Source organism: Lepus europaeus, chromosome 19 (genome assembly GCF_033115175.1).
Source record: "Lepus europaeus isolate LE1 chromosome 19, mLepTim1.pri, whole genome shotgun sequence".
Classification (NCBI taxonomy): domain Eukaryota; kingdom Metazoa; phylum Chordata; class Mammalia; order Lagomorpha; family Leporidae; genus Lepus; species Lepus europaeus.
In genome coordinates this window covers 36056492-36076390 of record NC_084845.1, presented here as the reverse complement: position 1 = coordinate 36076390, position 19899 = coordinate 36056492, and the positions used below count along the sequence as shown (strand labels likewise).

Below are 19899 nucleotides of genomic sequence, written 5' to 3'. Positions count from 1 at the left end.
TGCACCTGCATGGGAGATCTGGAGCAAGCTCCTGGCTCCTGGCTTCAGATTGGCTTAGCTCTGGCTGTTGTGGCCATTTGGGGAGTGAGCAAGCAGACAGAACTCTCTGTCTCCCCCTCTCTCTGAAACTCACTCTCTCAAATAAATAAATAAATAAATAAAAATCCTAAAAAAGAAATAGAAGATGCCACTTGAGATACTGCATACGTACTGGAGTGCCTGGGTTCCAGTCCCAGAGCCACTCTGAATTCCAACTCCATGCTAATGCATACCCTGGTGGACAGCAGTTCCAGGAGTTGGGTCCCTGCAACCCAGATGGGAGACTCAGATTGAGCTCCCGGCTCCCAACCATTTTTATCTATAATTCCTTCAAATAAAATAATTTTTAAAAAAAGACAAAATAAATTCTAGCTCAATGAAAGTCCTCAGCTTTGAAGAAATTCTGTGTTCTCTATGAATTCCTGTCCAACACAGAACCCAGGTGAATCATCAGGTACAGCAACAATTATTGGGAAGTTGTGGGACAAAGAGAAATGGATGCTATAGATGCCAGTCCAACAATCTCCTTTGCAGACGGAAGCATGAGCAAGCCTCAGGATGGCTGACTAACCTGGTGATGATGTCCAGAGTAGTGGCCTGAGGGATCTGAACCTGCTGCGGGGTCAGCCCATGTTGCGCCAGCTGCTTTGGGATCAAGTGCCTATGGGCAATCTCTATCTTCTCCTCCTGGGTATACCCTGGAAAGGAAGAGATTCTGTTCGGTAATTATTCATGGAGCTCCCACAATACCGTGCTTTCAAAGTGAATCAAATGCAGATTCAAGAGATCACGAAGGGCTCCAAAATTCCAGGAATTTTCAAATTCAGGATTGAAGGAGGGCTCCAAAACAGCTGTTTCCAGAACCAGAACTGTAAATTTTAGCAACAAAATAAAAACTAAGATGCCTCTTGCATCTAATAAAAGTTTTGCTTCTATGTTTGGAAAAAATGTATATGCTTACATATATTAATATATTTAAGACTTTGTGTTCTTACTTATTTAGTAGCCTGAATAAGGAAAAATTTACTTTGTCTTAAAATTCATTAAAATAAATCCTGCCTAATGTGCCCTTTCCATTTTAAAAGCAAAAATTAAAAACGTGAGTTGATAAGACATCTTTTGACTAGAAAAATATTAAAAAATACTGGAAAAGCCAGAAGACAGGACACCCAAATCTGTAGTAGCCGTCTAGATTATTTCACTTCACATCAGTGTATCTTACGGATTTGCTGCTCAATTTGGAATTTCCAGGCAATTGGGTCTCATTACTCATGTTAGTCTTGTAAATACACAAAATCAATGGTTTATTCCTAACTGTATTTTCAAACTGAATATTAGAACCTACAGGGCTTACAGATCATTAAGGGATCCAACTGTCATTCATTTAACAGTAAAAAATACAGATTAATACAAAAAATACGTTTAGAGCACATTTATTTTAGATTCTTTAAATATATTTAGCTTCTACTCTATTTTCATTTTAACAAAAACCCACTGATACTTGATCTCTTAGGATGAAGAACACTAGAATTTATTTGCTGTACATAATGAAAGTGTGTATTTTGCACACTCCAGGGAAGACATGGCAAAGAGGTATTATGTGACTTCATCACAGATCCAACTAAAAAGAGGAATTTAGAAGCACCATGTACTTTTTTGTGAACGTGAGGCCAGACTTAACATGGGAAAGTCCAGTTATTCTTCAGGAACCACCTCTGACTCAGAACAAGTGATGACAGAACACTTTCCCAGAGAGCTGGTAAAGAGTTCAACATTGGATAGCTGGGAAGCTAACCTGACCATGCGAATACCTGTACTTGGTTTTTAAATTAATCACTGTTGTTTATCTCTTACTGTGCCTAATTTATAAACTGAAACTTATCTAGGTATGTATGAACAGGAGAAAACACATGTAGACCTGTATAGTGTTCATTATATCTTCAGGTTCATGCACTCACTGGGGCTCTCGAAATGTAACCCCACAGGTAACAGGAAGGTACCTGAGTTGGCAAATGAACTCCACAGCATGACCAATTTTAAAGAGTTATGCTCAGAAAGGCAAGACACATCAAATAATGGTTTTCTTCATGAATCAGATACCTGGGACCTGAATGATCTCCATCCTGTCCAACAAAGCAGGTGGAATAGTAGCAGTGGTGTTGGCAGTGGCTATAAAAAGAACTTGGGAAAGGTCAAAGGCCACATTTAGATAATGATCTGTGAAGTTATGGTTTTGTTCAGGATCCAAAACCTGGAGGAAAACAACAAATATTTAAACAAAGTTACTAATTCCAACAGAAAGCTGCATAAATTAAAACACATAAAACTGCCATCAAAGCTGATAGCAAGATTGATGTTGCTGCTCAACACAGTTTGGGAAACACTAGGCTAACAGTAAAGCTTGAACATCCTTCTCTGCCTTTCCATATTCTAATTTTTTTTTTTTTGGACAGGTAGAGTGGACAATGAGAGAGAGAGACACAGAGAGGAAGGTCTTCCTTTTTGCTGTTGGTTCACCCTCCAATGGCCCCTGCGGCCGGCGCACTGCGCTGATCTGAAGCCAGGAGCCAGGTGCTTCTCCTGGTCTCCCATGGGGTGCAGGGCCCAAGCACTTGGGCCATCCTCCACTGCATTCCCGGGCCTCAGCAGAGAGCTGGACTGGAAGAGGAGCAACCGGGACAGAATCCGGCGCCCCGACGGGGACTAGAACCTGTTGTGTTGGCGCCACAGGCGGAGGATTAGCCTATTGAGCTGTGGCGCTGGCCTCTAAATATTCTTTTAAATGAAGTATGTTCAAGGTCAAAAACTGTTGAAAATATATAACAGCAAAAGAAGCAAAAATCACTTTTTTTTTTTTTAAATTTGGAAGGCAGAGTTACAGGGAAAGAGGAAGAGACAGGAGAGAGATATTCCATTCCCTGGTTCACTCCCCAAACACTATGGCTAGTGCTGTGCCAAGCCGAAGCCAAGAGCCAGGAGTTTCATCTGGGGTCTCCCATATGGGTACAGGGGCCCACACACTTGGGCCATTGTCCACTGCTTTCTCAGGTGCGTTAGCAGAGAATTGGATGAGAAGTAGAGCAGCCAAGACTTGAACCAGGGCTCACATGAGATGCCAGTGTCGCAGACAGTGGCTGCACCATATGCTGGATCCCAAAATCATCCTTTAAAATTTTTTTTCTTAAGTCTATTTATGAACGACTCCTACAGTGTGACCATTGTAAGTTACCAACCCTGCAAAGCCCATTCTCTTCTTGGCAACACATCCTATCCGAATACTATGAGAATATATGGTAAATATGTAGAGTGTTTTTACATTGTTAGGTTAAATTAATTGGTAAGATAATTTCAGTATATCTAACCTCAAACATTAGCAGAAAGTCTGGTATAAATTCTTAAACTAAAAGATGAATTTAAAATAAGAGTAAACTAGTAAAAATTACACAGCAAAAAACTGACTTAAAAACATCTTTAAGTAAAATCTTCATGTTTACTATGAACAAAATATCAATAGCTCTTAACAGTATTTTGACACATTAGAAAATTTAACAATTAGATTCTTAAAATGAGTCACTGTAAGTGAGAAACAGTTATCTTCGTTAGGTTACTCTTCAAAGTCTTCAGGTCGTGGGCATTGCTAAGAGCCCTACACAGGACATTAGATAAGCCTAAATAAGCCACTGAGTGCCTGCTACATGTTCTAAATCTGACACATAGTACACCACTTTCACTTATGCCACACTGCTGTCAGTAGGGCTGCACACCTGTCCAAAATGAAATACCACAATTTTACTAAATAACCAGTTTTTCCTTGATTCTGATTCTCTAAAAAGTTTTACTATTTTTACAAACATCTACAATTAGTCTTAATTCAATGCTCTTTACATATAATCTTCAATTCTGTTAAATATTATTAGAAACTCAAGTGTTTATCTAGCATGTATTTTCCAGAAAGCTCTAATTTCACATTTTCACAAGATTTAATAATAGAATTCTATATAAAAAAGAACTTTCAAGTCATCAAAGAAAATTCTAATTATATTAATTACCACATAGAAATGGTTAAGAATATCTTATCTAGTGACAAAGACTCTCTCTTTCAACCAAAACTTCAGTCAGGCTCCACTGCTCAACTAGGCCCAACTCGGGCCCCCTTTCTGTCTTTGTAGAGTCTGGTTTGAACAAGGATGCTGCTAATTAGTTTAGCAAAAATCCACAACATGCTTGGTGTCCTTACCCCCACCCTTGGTATCTTATCACCCTGATTTGCCTTCAGCAAGAATTCTGCTGAGCCAGTCCCTTGAGGATCCCCTTATCCGTGATGCTCCCTCTGGCAACCTTCCATCGACTGACGCCCTGCTCACTCCTCACCCGTACCTATAGCCCCTCTTGAATAAAGTCTCCTTACCATCTTTAATAACTGTTAAAGGGCAGACAGTGCAGTAGTTAAGATGCTGCTTAGGACACCAGGATCCCACAGTGAATGCCTGGGTTTGAGTGGCAGCTCTGCTTCCAATTCCAGCTTCCTGCTAACACATACTCAAGTAATTGGGTCCCTGTCACCCATATGAGAGATCTGGATTGAGCTCTTGGCTCCTAGCTTTGGCTTGGTTCAGTACCAACTGTGGCAGGCATTTGGGGAATAAATTAGTAGACGAAAGATTTCTCTCTGTATGTCTGTCTGTTTCTGCCTTTCAAATAAAGATTATGAATTTTTTTTCTTTTCTTTCTTTTTTTAAGATTTATTTTATTTCTTCAAAAGAAAAAGTTACAGAGAATGGTAGGGCCAGAGAAAGAGAAGTCATCCATCTGCTGGTTCACTTCCCAGATGGCCACAACTGTGCTGATCTAAAGCCAGGAGCCAGGAGCTTCTTCCAGGTCTCCCACATGGTTGCAAGGGCCATAGCAGAGAGCTGGATTGGAAGTAGAGCAGCTGGGACTTGAACTAGTATCCATATGGGATGCTGGCACGGCAGGCTGGGGTTTTAACTGACTGTGCCACAGTGCAGGCCCCTATTTCTTTAACACTAAAAAAAAAAAAAAAAAAAAAAAAAAAAAAATCTGCTTTTTAATGGCTGTAATTAAACAACAGATAATGTTAGATACGTTTTAGAGTCTATCAGAGACCTCTTCAAGAGAAGCAATTATTTTCCTTCAAAATTCTAAAACACTGGAGATTTTTAAAAAGAAGGAAAATTGGGGCTGGCATTGTGGTATACCAGGTTAAGCCTCTGCTTGTAATTCTGGCATCCCATATGGTTGCTGGATCAAAACCTAGCTGCTCTACTTCTGATCCAGCTCCCTGCCAAGGCACCTGGGAATGCAGTGCAAGACTGCCCAGGTGAACAGGCCCCTGCATCCACGTGGGAGGCCCAGAAGAAGCTTGGGGTTCCTGGCTTGCCGTTGCACCTATCTAGGGAATGAACCAGCAGATGGAAGATCTCTCTCTCTCTCTCTTCCTCTGTCTCTAATTCTGCCTTTCAAATACATTTTAAAAAATCTTTAAAACAAAGAAGGAAAATTAATAAATCAATGTTTCTGGACCTTAACTGAGGTCTTTTTAAAATGCATTTCAAGATATTTAATCTGAGGACAGAAAACTAGTGATGCCCAATTGGTCTGCCTGCATCTTTTAATTAGAAAATAAAAAAATAAATGTGCAGAGTTTAGACAGCATCAGAAAGTCTCATCACGGTGGGCATCTGGCATAGTGGTTAAGATGCTGCTTGTGATGCCTACATCTCATATTGGAGTGCCTGGGTTCACATCCTGGCTCTGGTTCCAATTCCAGCTCCCTGTTAATATGCACCCTGGGGAGCAGATGATAGCTCAAATATGTGGGTCACTGCCACCCAGGTGGGAGACCTGCACTGAGTCCCCAGCTTCTGTCTTCAGCTGGTATGGGCATTCTGGGGAGTAAACCAGCAGACGGGAGATGTCTGTCTCTGTGGGTCTCTCATTCACTCTCTGCCTTTCAAATACATTTTTTTTTTTTTTAAAGAAAATCAAATAAAAAGGCAGAGCAGGGAGGCAGCTGAGTAAGATACTTCGGTGACTGTCTCCCCACAGACACCTATTCGACAGTTATTCATGTACCAAGTCACCTTCACAAGTGCTAAGGAAGCCAGGTGAGAGACCACAGCTCCTGGCCTCAGCCTAACAATAAGAAAGGACGCACTGAAGCAGGCAGGCAGGGAGGAGTTGCTATTGATCTCCCAGATCCACACAGCACAGCAGGGGGAGAGCTGCCGTGCATGGAGGGGAGGGGAGACAAAGTCCAGACTTTAAACCCCAGAGAAGGCCTGCTACAGTGAAACCCAGAGCTGGAAGGGGCCCATGGCTTCCGCCCCAGGTCAGGACCAGCAGGTGGGCCTTTGGACTCTGAGTCTGGCAGAAACCAGAGCAAAACTCCAGCTGCTGGCAAGTAAGGTGGCAATGTGAACTTAAGACTTTGCCTTGATGTTCAGAGCTAGGGCTGCCACAGTGAGACCCAGCATCAGATAAAGCCCAAAGACCTCTACCCCAGGCCGGTGCTCACAGACACGATCTCGACATCTGTCCCAGCACCTGGCAAAGAACTGCATCCTGGGGGGTCACACTCTTTTTGGCCAGTATCACTGCCAACCTCATGGCATGCAGTTACTGTGCATGGCCCAGTGACTGGGAGCCCAGGAGTGACCCAGGTTAGCATCAACTTGGGTGGCCAAGAAACTGCCTCTACCACCTTTCCTCACAGCCTCAGGCAGAGAGTGAGGAGCAAGACTTTACCCACAGGGGAGCAGGGCATTAAAGTAAGCCCAGGGCTTTGCTGTGAAGCTCAGTGCCAGCACCAGAACTGTGAGATGCAGCACCAGAGAGACAAGAGGCACCAACGCCCAAGCCAGTGGTTGCAGACAAAGCCCCTACACCTGCCCTGGTATCAGCTGGACACCTGCATTCTCAGAGGATAGGTGAATATTTCAGCCTGCATCATGTGGGCTTGGCACACATTTGCCAAGATGCACAGGGTCCTGTGGCTGCAAGACTCAGGTGCAACCTAGCTTAATGTCAGCCTGGGTGGCCAAGGGGTAACTGTGGGCAGACAGCAAGAAGCAAGACTGTAGCCACTGGGGAATAGGGTACCAAAGTAAGCACAGGACTACATCCTGGAACTGTTGAAACCATTACTGGGCATATGCTAATGGTCTCTGTCCCCAGGTCAGTACTTGCAGATGGAGCCTCGGGACCTGCCTCAGTCCCAAGTGAGATCTGTGGCCATAGTCAACTGGTCAGCCAGCATCCTGCAGTTGGTTGCAGTGGCCTTGGGCTGCCACCTCAGCAGCAGGCAGCCCATAGCAAAGTGGGCCTTGACCCTGGTCTTGGAGGTCTGTGGCTCCAGATGTGACCTAGAATTGGGGCTTAGGTGGCCACAAGACTGCTTATTCCATTCTTCCACCAAACCCCAGGCAGCGTAACACAGTGAACTGTCAGTTTGGGGGCAGAATAAGTGAATGCCAAGACGTCCAAAAGAAACCTGAGTTTGGCACCGCAGGGACCTGTGTGCCCTTGCTTCACTTTGGGCTGGAACTATCACAATCTTAGACATATCCCTCAGGCTGCCACCAAGAGCCACACAAGCCACTGGTGCTGAGAAGCACCCTATGCCATCACTGCTGCTGCCTCTGAGTGCTGGGGAAGAAGACACAGGGAGACTACACCACAGCATCCAGCTGGAACTAAAGCCGAAACAGCTGACCAACACACCTTCAGGAAAAAGCCTTTTACCATGAAAGCCACTCGTTTAATGAAATGCAAACAACTAATCCAGCAGATACACAAATATTAGAAGTGTGGAAAAGGAAGGCAATAATGGTTTAGTTACAAAGAAAAGGAGATTGACAGAATGCCTGAAAAAGAATTCAAAAGAATGACTATTGTAAGAAAGAGGGGGCAGAACAGAGAGGAGACAATACAAACTCAGAGCCAGACCGAATTTATTCAAAGAAAATAAATCTGCAGGGGTGGGTGACCAACTGCCAGCATGCAAAGGGTCCAGATCCCAGTAGGCTGGGCCTTTTCATATCTTAGGTGGGCTGGGGTGGGGGTGGGGGGCAGTAGGCAGAACCCTTACAGGTTTTTCAGATTTGGCCCTGCTGGCTTCCAAAGCTGGGGAAGAATGCAGGGAGCTCAGTGGGGGAACAATAGGGTATGAGACTGAATTGGGATTCAGGGACAATTCTGATTTTATCTCTTTTGGGCAATGAGCTAGAATGGATGAGGCTTATGTCCCTGTTCCATCACTTATAAGGATGTGGAGATATAAGAGAATACAGTTGAGTTAAATCAGGAAAATATGCATGATATGATCTGAGCAATTCAGAGACAGAAACCTTCAAAAAGAACCAAACAGAAAACTTGAAAATGAAGAACTCAGTAAGTCAAATAAAAAAATACAGTTGAGAGGGGCTGGTATTGTGGCACAGTGGGTAAAGATTCCACCTGCAATGCCAGCTCCCTGCTAATGGCCTGAGAAAGGCAATGGAAAGTGGTTCAGGTGCCTGGGACCCTGGCACCCATGTATGAGACCCAGATAGGGCTCCTGGATCCTGCTTGGCCCACTCTTGGCCATCATGGCCATCTGGGACATGAACCAGCGGACAGAAAAATCTCTGTTTCTCCATCTCTGTAACTCTGACTTTCAAATAAGTTACATTAAAATACACACACACACACACACAGTTGAAAGCTTCAACAACAGACTAACTCAAGCAGAAGAAAGAATATCTGAACTTGAAGATAGGTCTTTTGAAATATCTCAGGCCAAAAATAAATAAAAGGAAGAAGAACTAAGAGCCTCTAACATCTCTGGAATACCATTAAATGAGCAAATATTTGAATTGTGGAGATCACTGAGGGCAGAAAGAGGAATAATGCCATAGAAATCATAAACAAAATTGAAAATACAGCTTCTAAAGCAGTACTAAAAGGAATGTTTATAACAGTAAGTGCTTAGATCAAGAACAAAGGAAAGATTCAAATAAAAAAAACAATGCTTCATATTAAAGACCTAGAAAAGTAAGAACAAACCAAACTCAAAGTCAGTAGAAGGCAAGAAATAACAAAGATCAGAGTGGAAGTAAATGAAATAGACTTAAAACAAACAAGCAAACAAAAAATCAAAAGATTAATGAAATGAAGAGTTGAGTTTTTTTAAAAGATAAATTGATAAAACTTTACTAGACTAAGAAAAAAAGACACAAAACCCAAATAAAAAAACAGATGAAAAAGGAGATATTACAAATGATACCACAGAAATACAAAAGATCAGTAGGAACTATTATGAACCAACAAACTGGAAAAACCTAGAAGAAATGGATAAATTTTTGGACACATATAATTTACCAAACTTGAATCATGAAGGAGACATAGAAAACCTGAATAGACCAATAATGAGTAATGAGGCTGAATTATTAATAGACAGTTTTGTAACAAAGAGAAGCCCATGACCAGATGGCTTCACTGCTCAATTTCACCAAAGTTTACAGGAAAAACTAACATCAATTCTTTTAAAATTATTCCAAAAAGCTGAAAGAGAGGAAACACTTCCAGACTCATTCTATGAGGTCAGCATTATCTTGACTCCAAAACCAAAGACCCAACAACAAAAACAAAAAGAAAACTATAAATAAATATCTTTGATGGACACTGATGCAAGATTTTCAACAAAATACTAGCAAGCAGAATTGAACAACACATCAACAAGATCATTTTCCATGACTTACTAGGTTTATTCAAGGGATGCAGAGACAGTCCAACAAAAAAATGATGTATCACATCAACAGAATGATGGATGAAAATCATATAACCGTCTTAATAGATGTCTGCATCTGTGAGGCATCTGATAAAATTCAACAGCCATTCATGATAAAAAAGCCTGAACAAATCAGGTAGAGAAGGAACATAACACAACATAATAAAGGCTACATACAACAAACTTACAGCCAACATCATATTGAATGGGGCAAAGATGAAAGCATTTCCTTTAAGATCTGGAACCAACAGAATATCCACTCTCACTGCTATTATTCAATATACTACTGGAAGTTTTAGCCACAGCAATTAGGCAGAAGTTAAAAAAAAATCAAAGGCATATAAATAGAAAAGGAGGAATTTAAATTACCTGTTCATAGATGACATGATTCTATACACAGAAAAGCCTGAAGACTTCACCAAAAGACTATTAGAACTGATAAATGAACTCAGTAAAGTTGCAGGATATAAAATCAACAAACAAAAATCAGTGGCATTTTTATACATCAATAATTAGCGTGCTGAGAATGAAATTATAAGAGCAATCAATTCATCATAGCTACAAAAACACTTTGCATAGATTTAACCAAGGATGTGAAAGACTTCTATAGAACACTAGTGAAAGAAACCAAAGACACACAAAAACTGGAAGTTCAGTAGACAGGTTAAAATTGATTAGGTTTGTGAGCTGGAAAACCATGCCTTCGCCATGCCCCATATGACCTCATGCCCCTACCTGGCCACACCTGAGCGCCCACCAGCCAATCAGGTTAATTAACCACTCCCCTTTGAGAGTGGATTAAAAGCCTGAGACAGGGTGTGTCCGGCCCTTCCTTTCTCCTCTTCGCCCTGGCCTCTTGCCAGTAGGAGGCTGGCTGTAGCCCTGAGCCTTCAGGGCGCATGGCCTTTGGGCCAACCCCACCTATGCTTCCTGGCCTAGATGCTCTTCCACTGGTTCCTGGTGCTCGATATGAACCCAGATTTACCCTCCTCTCTCTCTTAGATAAAGCTCTCACTCTCCTATGCATCTTTCACACTAAATGAAAACTTAACATGTACCGTGCTGCCTCGTTCATTTATGCCAGTATTTAGAATTCTTCTCGAAGTATTAGGCAAGAAACCACTCGGGCTTATTAATATTGGGGACTTACTAATAAGCATATGGTGATATCGTATTGCACCTCGAATTTTGATAGCATATGTGGCACTCCAGATGGGACTTCTGGGGAACTTTAAGAGGCCACAATTTCATACATATTTTAGGGGGCCAAATTCTGATATCATATGTTGACTCTGGTGGGATATATTCTGATATCAGAAGGATATTCCATGTTCATGGACTGAAATAATTAATATTCTTAAAACATCCATACTACACGTGGTGATTTACAGCTTCAACACAATCCCCATCAAGATACCAATGACATTCTTCACAAAACCAGGAAAAGAAAAAAAAACCTAAAAGTCATAGGGGAGTACAAAAGACCTCAATTAGCCAAACCAATCGAACAAAAAGAACAAAGCTAGAAGCATCACAATACCTGATTCTAAGACACACTAAAGAGCTACTGTAAACAAAACAGACACACAGATAAATGGAACAGAAAAGAGACCCTAGAAATGACTCCATGCATCTATAGTCAACTGATTCTTGACAAAAACATACATGGCAGAAAGGACTGTATTTTCAATAAACAGTGCTGGGAAAACCAGATATCCACATGCAAGAGGTTGAAACAAACCACCCCTACCCCCCAGTGCTGATCTTGTATCCTATTAAAAAAAAAATCAACTCAAAATGGATCAAAGATCTAAACATTAAGGCCTGAAACAATGAAACCTAGAAGAAAGCAAAGGTGAAACACTTCAAGACATCAGTAAAGGTAACAGTTTTTAGATAAGACCCTAAAAGCACAGGCAACAAAAGCAAACCCAAGCAAATAGGATGTATCAAACTATGATGCTGCTGCACAAGCAAAGGAAACAGAGTGAAGAGACAGAATGGGAGAAAATGTGCATAAAAGATTCATTTGACAAAAGATTAATGAATATGTAGGTATATATATTCAGAATAAATAGGAACTCAAAGAACTTAACAACTAAAACACAAACAACCCAGTTAAGAAGTGGGTGAAAAACCTGAATAGATATCACAAAGATGAAACATAAATTGACAACAAGAAAGAAATGCTTAGTCCACACAGCAGACTCCTAGAATGACATTCACTGTAAATAACACTCTGACCTCAGAATCAACCCTTAAGGCTTCCTGGTCAGACTGAAAGGCCTGCGAGAGCATTTGAGGCAGGGAAAGCCAACATTCTGTGACAAAAAAAGAAAGGGTCATCAAAGAAGGAGACACTCTTCTCTGAAGGGAGGAGAGAACATTCACTTTGCTTATGGCCGTGTCCAAATACCGACGGAGTCTATGGTCACAAAAGGCTTCCATAGCTTTGGCAGCCCATGGCAAGAGCCTTGGATGATCACTAACGTCATAAAAAAGAGTGTTAATTGTTAAAGGAACAACAGTAGTCACCGTGCACTTGCTCCCCATGTAGGACCTCTGTCCCTACTGAATTGTAATGTGAGAATCGACTGCAAATTTTCTCCCAAACTGAAATCTGTATGTTGTGTGTGTGTGTGTGTGTACAAATTGTTGAAGTCTATGCTTAACATGGAGTTGGTCCTGTGTATATAAAGTCATACTAAAAATGAACCATAATGAAGAAGGAGATGGGAGAGGGAGAGACAGGTGGGATGGGAGCGTGGTGGTGGGGAGGTAAGCAGGAAAGAACCACTATATTCCTAAAGTTGTATCTATAAATAAATGCATTCATTAAATAAAAACTAAAAAAAAAAAAAAAAAAAAAAAAGAAAGAAATGCTTAATTTCACCAGCAATGAGGAAAATGCAGATCAAAACCACAATGAGATACTATCTCTCATTCCAATTAGAGTGACTATTTATCAAAAGAACCAAAAATAACAAAATTTGGCAAGGACATGGAGAAAAGGGAGCTCTTATATTCTGTTGGTGGGAATGCAAATTAGTTCAGTCATTATGAAGAACACTAGGGAAGCTTCTCAGGAAAGTAAAAGCAGATCCATCATATATCCAGCTATTCCTCTACTGGGCATCTATCCACAGGAAATGAAGCCAATCTATCAAACAGACACCTACACTCCCATGTTCACTGTAGCACTAATGGTAGACAAGACACGGAATCAACTTCTCTATCAATGGATGAATGGATGAAGAAAATGTGGTATATTTACACAATGTAATATTATTCAGCCATGAAAAATGAAATCCTGGCATTTTCAGCAAAATGAATGGAACTAGAGATCACTATGTTAAATTAAATATACAGACAAGAAAGACAAATTCTGCATGTTATCTCTCATATGTGCAAGTTAAAAAAAAAAATTAACCTGATTACTAGAAACTGGGAAGAGTATGGGGAGGGAAGACAGAGGGAGGCTGGATAACAGCTACCAAAACACAGTTAGATCAAATAGTATTCCACAGCACAGTGGGATGACTACAGTTCATAATAATGGGCTCTATACCATATGAAGAACCGAGAGATAGGAGGCAGTGGGCTCCAAACATAAAGAAAAGGAATTGGAAATGCTAACTTCTTGATTTGATCAGCTTATGCCATATGCATGTGTTGAAATACTGCATGGTGCTCCATACAACTGTAAAAGTATTATGTGCTAGTAAAAATTATTTTTAATTATCAACAAAATAAAGATCAGTATTCTGCCAGAAAAGAAGAATTTTTAGTAACTACTACTCAGATGAGGCCTCAAGGCAGAGTGTCCCATGGATGGACAAACAGGACAGTAAGAACTTGTAGTCACCAAACCTTTGCATGTTACCCTAAGTTCAGAGCTTCCGCTGCCCGACTCACCCACATATAGGACCTGCTTTCAAGAATGGCTATGCGGCCGGTGTTGTGGTGCAGTAGGTTAATCCTCTGCCTGCAGTGCGCCGGTTCTAATCCTGGCTGATCCTCTTTTGATTCAGTTCTCTGATTTTGGCCTGGGAAAGCTGTAGAGGATGGCTCAAGTTGTTGGGCCTCTGCACCCACGTGGGAGACCTGAAAGAAGCTCCTGGCTCCTGGCTTTGGATAGGCCCAGCTCTGGCTGTTGGTGGCCATTTTGGGGAGTGAACCAGCAGATGGAAGACCTTTCTGTCTATCTCTCCCTCTCTCTGTCTGTAACTCTACCTCTCAAACAAATAAATAAAAATCTTAAAAAAAAAAAAGAGTGGCTATGGCAGTTTCTTTTCTCTTCTACCCAATTAAATTAACTGAAAGGTCTTTCTCTATCAATCCTAAGACTATAATTTCTACCTATACAGTATGACAGGGCATAGACACAGCTCTGACATGACACTTTATTGCTCAAAACACGAAGTCCCAGGTGGGATGAACTGTGGGGAGGGTGTACACCAGGACTTGCTCTGCAGTAGTAACTTCTGATGAGAGAACCACAGCCTTCCACCCCCTCTGCCACATGAGGATGCAGCAAGTAGCCACCTTGGAAGCAGAGGGGGAGCTCTTCCCAGACACTGAATTTGCTGGAGCCCGGTCTTGGACTTCTGGCCTCCAGAACTGTGAGAAATAAATTTCTGTGCTTTCTGAATTATCCAGTTCAAAATGACTAGGCACCACAAAAGGACTAAGACATGTGGGGATGCTTTAATTTCTCTCCACATCTGAAGGACGGTTTGGCCCGACACAGGCTTCTCAATGCAGTTTTCTGCCTTCCACGCTTTGAATTATCAATCCCGCTGCCTACTACTGGCCTACTGGAGATGGGAGAGGGTGAGGGAGGTGGGTTGGGAGCTGGGGGGGGGGGGGGAGCGGTGTAAGGGGGAAAGAATCACTATATTCCTAAAGTTGTATCTGTGTAAAAATGCATTGATTAAATAAAAATTAAAAAAAAAAAACATACTGTATTTAAAAACGGGGCTGGCATTGTGGCACAGTGGATTAAGCTGCTACTGGGGATGCAGGCATCCCATCTCAGAGCACCAAATCAAGTCCTGGCTGTTCTACTGCCAATCCAAATCCTTGCTGATGCACACCCGGGGAGGTAGCGGATGACAGATCAAGTACTTGGGCCCTTGTCATCCATGGGGAGACCTGAGTAGTTTCAGGCTCCTGATTTTGGCTTGAGTCTCGAACATTAAGGCCGTGGTTGATTGATTTCTCTTCTCTTTGCCTTTCAAATAGTTAAATAATCTTTAAAAATGCTAAATATGACAATTTTTATGTTACATGTTTACCAAAAAAGAAAAACTAAGGGAAATCATGTCTACTAAAGAACTGTAGGAAAGCATAACAATGATGTCTTGACAAACAGGAAATACCAATAAAAGGACAGGAATGATAAAAGAAAAAGAAACAGGAATTTTAGAATTGAAAAGTATGGTAACTTGAATAAAAGATTCAGTAGAAGGGCTAAAACAATTTCAGCTGGCAGAACAATCAGTGAACTTGAAGCCAGGGCAACTGAGACTATCCAGTCTGAAGAACAAAAGAAAAGTAGGTATAATTAACAGAAACAGCACTTCAGAGACCAAAGGCACACCATAAAATTACCAGCATTCCACAATGGGAAATTCAGAGGGGGAGAGAAGAGGGCACAGAGAAAATATGAAGAGGTAATGGCCAAATATTTCCCAAGTTAACATTAATTTACACACCCAAAAAGCTCTACAAACACTGGATTAACTCAAAAGATTCTCAGTTAGACAAACGATAGTTGATCTGTCAAAAGAAAAATAATTTTAGGGCCGGTGCTGTGGTGCAGCAGGTTAACGCCCTGGCCTGAAGCACCGGCATCCCATATGAGCGCCAGTTCTAGTTCCGGCTGCTCCTCTTCCGATCCAGCTCTCTGCTATGGCCTGGGATAGCAGTAGAAGATGGTCCAATCCTTGGGCCCCTGAGCCCACATGGGAGACCTGGAAAAAGCTCCTGGCTCCTGATTGGCGCAGCTCTGGCTGTTGCGGCCAATTGGGGAGTGAACCAACGGATGGATGACCTCTCTCTCTCTCTCTCTCTCTCTCCCTCTCCCTCTGCCTCTCCTCTGTGTAACTCTGACTTTCAAATAAATAATAATAAATAAATATTTTAAAAAAGGAGAAGCACCTGGCTCCCGCCATCGGAACAGCGCGGTGCGCCGGCCGCAGCGTGCCTACCGCGGCGGCCACTGGAGGGTGAACCAACGGCAAAAAGGAAGACCTTTCTCTCTGTCTCCCTCTACTGTCCACTCTGCCTGTCAAAAAAAAAAAAAAAAGACAAATAATTTTAAAAACAAGAAAATACTGCTTTCGTTTGGTACAAGGAACCCTCCAAAAGGCTACCATTTGCCTCAACATTAGGAACTAAAATGCACTGAGGACACACTGAAAATGCAGAAACAAAAAGGCTGCCAATCAAGAACACTATACCCAACAAAACTATAAAAAAGAAGAAAAAAGTGAGACATTTCCAGATAAACAAAAACTGAGAGAGTTCGTTGCTAATAGACCAGGCTACTTCTTTGATGGCCCCGTTCTTTCCACTGGGATCTCACTCCCAGAGATCATTCATTTAGGTCTTTTTTTTTTTTTTCCATGATATCTTGGCTTTCCATGCCTGCTATACTCTCATGGGCTCTTCAGCCAGATCTGAATGCCTTGAGGGCTGATTCTGAGGCCAGAGTGTTGTTTAGGACATCTGCCATCCTATGAGTCTGCTGTGTATCCCACTTCCCATGTTGGATCTTTCTCTCCCTTTTTGATTCTATCAGTTAGTATTAGCAGATACTTGTCTTGTTTGTGTGATCTCTTTGACTCTTAGACCTATCAGAGCTATCAATTGTGAGCTGAAATTGATCACTTGGACTAGTGCGATGGCATTGGTACATGCCATCTTGATGGAATTGTGTTGGAATCCCCTGGCACATTTCTAACTCCACCATTTGCGGCCAGTCCGATTGAGCATGTTCCAAATTGTTCATCTCCTCCCTCTCTTTTTCCACTCTTAGATTTAACAGGGATCACTTTTCAGTTAAAATTTAAACACCTAAGAATAATTATGTGTTAATTACTGAGTTCAACCAATAGTACTAGAACAACAAGAAGGAGGTACCCTTCTCCGAAGGGAGGAGAGAACCTCCACTTTGACTATGACCCTATCGGAATAAGATCAAAGTCAGCGAACTCTAAAGGCTTCCATAGCCCTGGCAACTCATGACTAGAGCCTAGGGAGATTACTGACGCCATGAACAGGAGTGTCAAATTGTTAAATCAGCAACAGGAGTCACTGTGTACTTACACCCCATGTGGGATCTGTCCCTAATGTGTCGTCTAAAGCGAAGTGATGCTACAACTAGTACTGAAACAGTATTTTTATACTTTGCGTTTCTGTGTGGGCACAAACTGATGAGGTCTTTACTAATTATATACTGAATTGATCTTCTGTATATAAAGAGAATTGGAAATGAAAAAAAAAACAACCTGGTGTTAAAATGGAAATGGCATAGAAAATTAATTAATTTAAAAAAAATTATGTAGGATCTCTGTCTTTAATGTGCTGTACATTGCTATTTAATGCTATAATTAGTAATCCAATGGTAGTTTTTTCACTTTGTGTTGCTATATGGGCAAAATGTTGAAATCTTTACCTAATATATACTAAACTGATCTTCTGTATACAAAGAGAATTGAAAATGAATCTTTACATGAATGGAAGGGGAAAGGGAGCGGGAAGGGGGAGGATTGCGGGCGGGAGGGAAGTTATGGGAGGGGGGAAGCCATTGTAACCCATGGGCTATACTTTGGAAATTTATATTCATTAAATAAAAGTTAAAAAAAAAAAAAAAAGCTGAGGTCAAATAAGATGACGTTCTGCCTTGTTTCCGTTCTCATACTCTAAACAAGTATCCTTTTCCTGGTCTTGTTTTATATATATATATAGAAGTTTCTGTACTGATCAGTTGATAGACTGGCTCACAGGAACCTAATCCTCTACTTCCCCTTGGAGTAATAATGCACTATGTGCTAATTCACTGTTTACTGTGACTTCACAGAAAATAACTACTGTCAATAATGAGAATCACCTATGTATTACCATATTGATAGGCTTACCATATAAACAGTGTGCCTTAATAACAATAACTGCACAAAGAACTGCAGAGGGAAGCGCGACTTACGAAACACAGTTTTTCTACATGATTTTTGGTGACTAATTCTATGTGTTAGAGAGCGCTTTGGACATAATTACTATATAAATGGTTGAAATGGTGAACAAGTAAAGCAGTGGTCCTCCATAACGTGGGTGGGCCTCCTCCAATCAAAAGAAGGCCCAAAGAGATAAAAAAAGACAGGACTCCCTAAGCAACAGGAAATTCAGTCAGACAAGAGCCTCAAAGCCTCTGTCAGAATAAACAAGTTTCCTGTGGGAGAAACAAGTTTCCTGTGGGAGGGGTCTCCCTAGTTGTGGCTGGGACAGTGACGCACCCGCCCGTCTGCCAGGTGAAAGAAATATCCTGAGAGGCACCCTGTAAATACCCACATCCAGCTCCCCTTCACTTCCTGTTATGACAGGTTGATGAGCCACTCTGCTACTGGGACCTCAATTTAGCTCAGCATTCTCAAAACAGTAGAAGCTGTCTTTCCTAGAGTCTATGGGGAAACTTACAAAAACAGATCTCCAATCAATTCCACAGTAAAGAAATTATTTAAGTAACATTCTCAGACAAACATTAAAATCACAAAAAAACAAGTATTTAAAATTTTAAAACACCACTCCTCTAAACTCTTGAGTAAAAGTGGAAGTCAACTGAGTTCAGGATAGAAACAGATTAACAACCCTTCACAGAGGGTCTAGAGGGCCCTTCTCTGGAGACACTGAGAGGTCCAAGAGATAAGATCTTTTAGATCTATAGATTCTGATATTTGGGGAAAGTACCTCCCCATCCTATCATCATATAGTGAAGCTCACAAGGTATCAAAAACTTGTATGTACCCACAAATATTTCAATAATGTTAATGTCACACATTATATATATAAAAGGACAACCAGAATCATCACCCATTGGAGGAGGTTGTAGGTTACAAGGTCAATATAGCGAACATAAATTGTACTTTTTGTTTATGCTGGCAACAATCAGAAACTGAAAAAAAAAAAAAACAGCATGAAGAAACACTAAGAACTTAGAGATAAATCTGACAAAGCACAAACCCATGTGCTGAAAGCAAATCACTGCAGAGAGAAAGGGAGACAAAATAAAAGGAGAGAAATACCATGTTCATGGATGGGAAGGTACAATATTTTTAAGATAACAGTTCTCTCCAAATGATAGATTCAATGATATGCTAAAGTCCTAGCAGAACCTCAACAAATTGTCTTGTAGCAATTGACAAGAAACTCCTAAAATTTAAATGGAAAAGCATATTATAAACTAGAACCTTGAATAGCTAAAAATTGTTTGAATAAGAAAGTTGGAGAGATACTATTATGTGATTTGAAGACCTATTATAGAGCAGTAGAATAAGCTCAGTGTGGCACTGTTAATACACATGTATACATCAGTGGAACAGTATAGAGAACTAAGAATATAACAGATACCCACACAATCTATCAAACAGTATCTGACAAAGATATTCCAGGCAATTTAATAGGGGGAAGGGATACTTTCTCCAACAAATAATATCAGAACTGAATATCCACAAACAAAAAAATAAATAAAAAATGAAGGAGGGAAGGGGTAGGGGAGAGAGGAGAAAGAAGGGAAGAAGAAACAAATGAAAAAAGAAGAAAGGACAGCTTTGATGTTTACCACATATACTAAAAATTTACTCAGTATGATCACAGATCCAAATGTTAGAGATAAAAATATAAAACTCCTAAAACGTGGGAGAAAATCTGTGTGACAATGGTTTAAAAAAACATTTTAAATTATGATACAAAAGAAAGAAAAAATGGTCTTTATTAAAAAAAATTGTTCTGTAAAAGACACTGTCACTAAGATGAAAAGGTGAATTACACAATGGAGAAACAACTGCAAAACA

At 40.9% G+C, this 19899-nt stretch overlaps 1 protein-coding gene across 1 annotated transcript in view; it reads right to left on the bottom strand.

Moving 5' to 3' along the window:
- Positions 1 to 19899, bottom strand: part of LONP2 (lon peptidase 2, peroxisomal) — a 111270-nt gene that overhangs the window by 43782 nt on the left and 47589 nt on the right. Inside the window, exons 9-10 of the mRNA XM_062177981.1 lie at positions 2140 to 2290; positions 611 to 737 (exon numbers count right to left, since the gene is read on the bottom strand). Coding sequence (XP_062033965.1) covers positions 611 to 737; positions 2140 to 2290 — 278 coding nt within the window. The remainder of the gene's footprint in view (positions 1 to 610; positions 738 to 2139; positions 2291 to 19899) is intronic.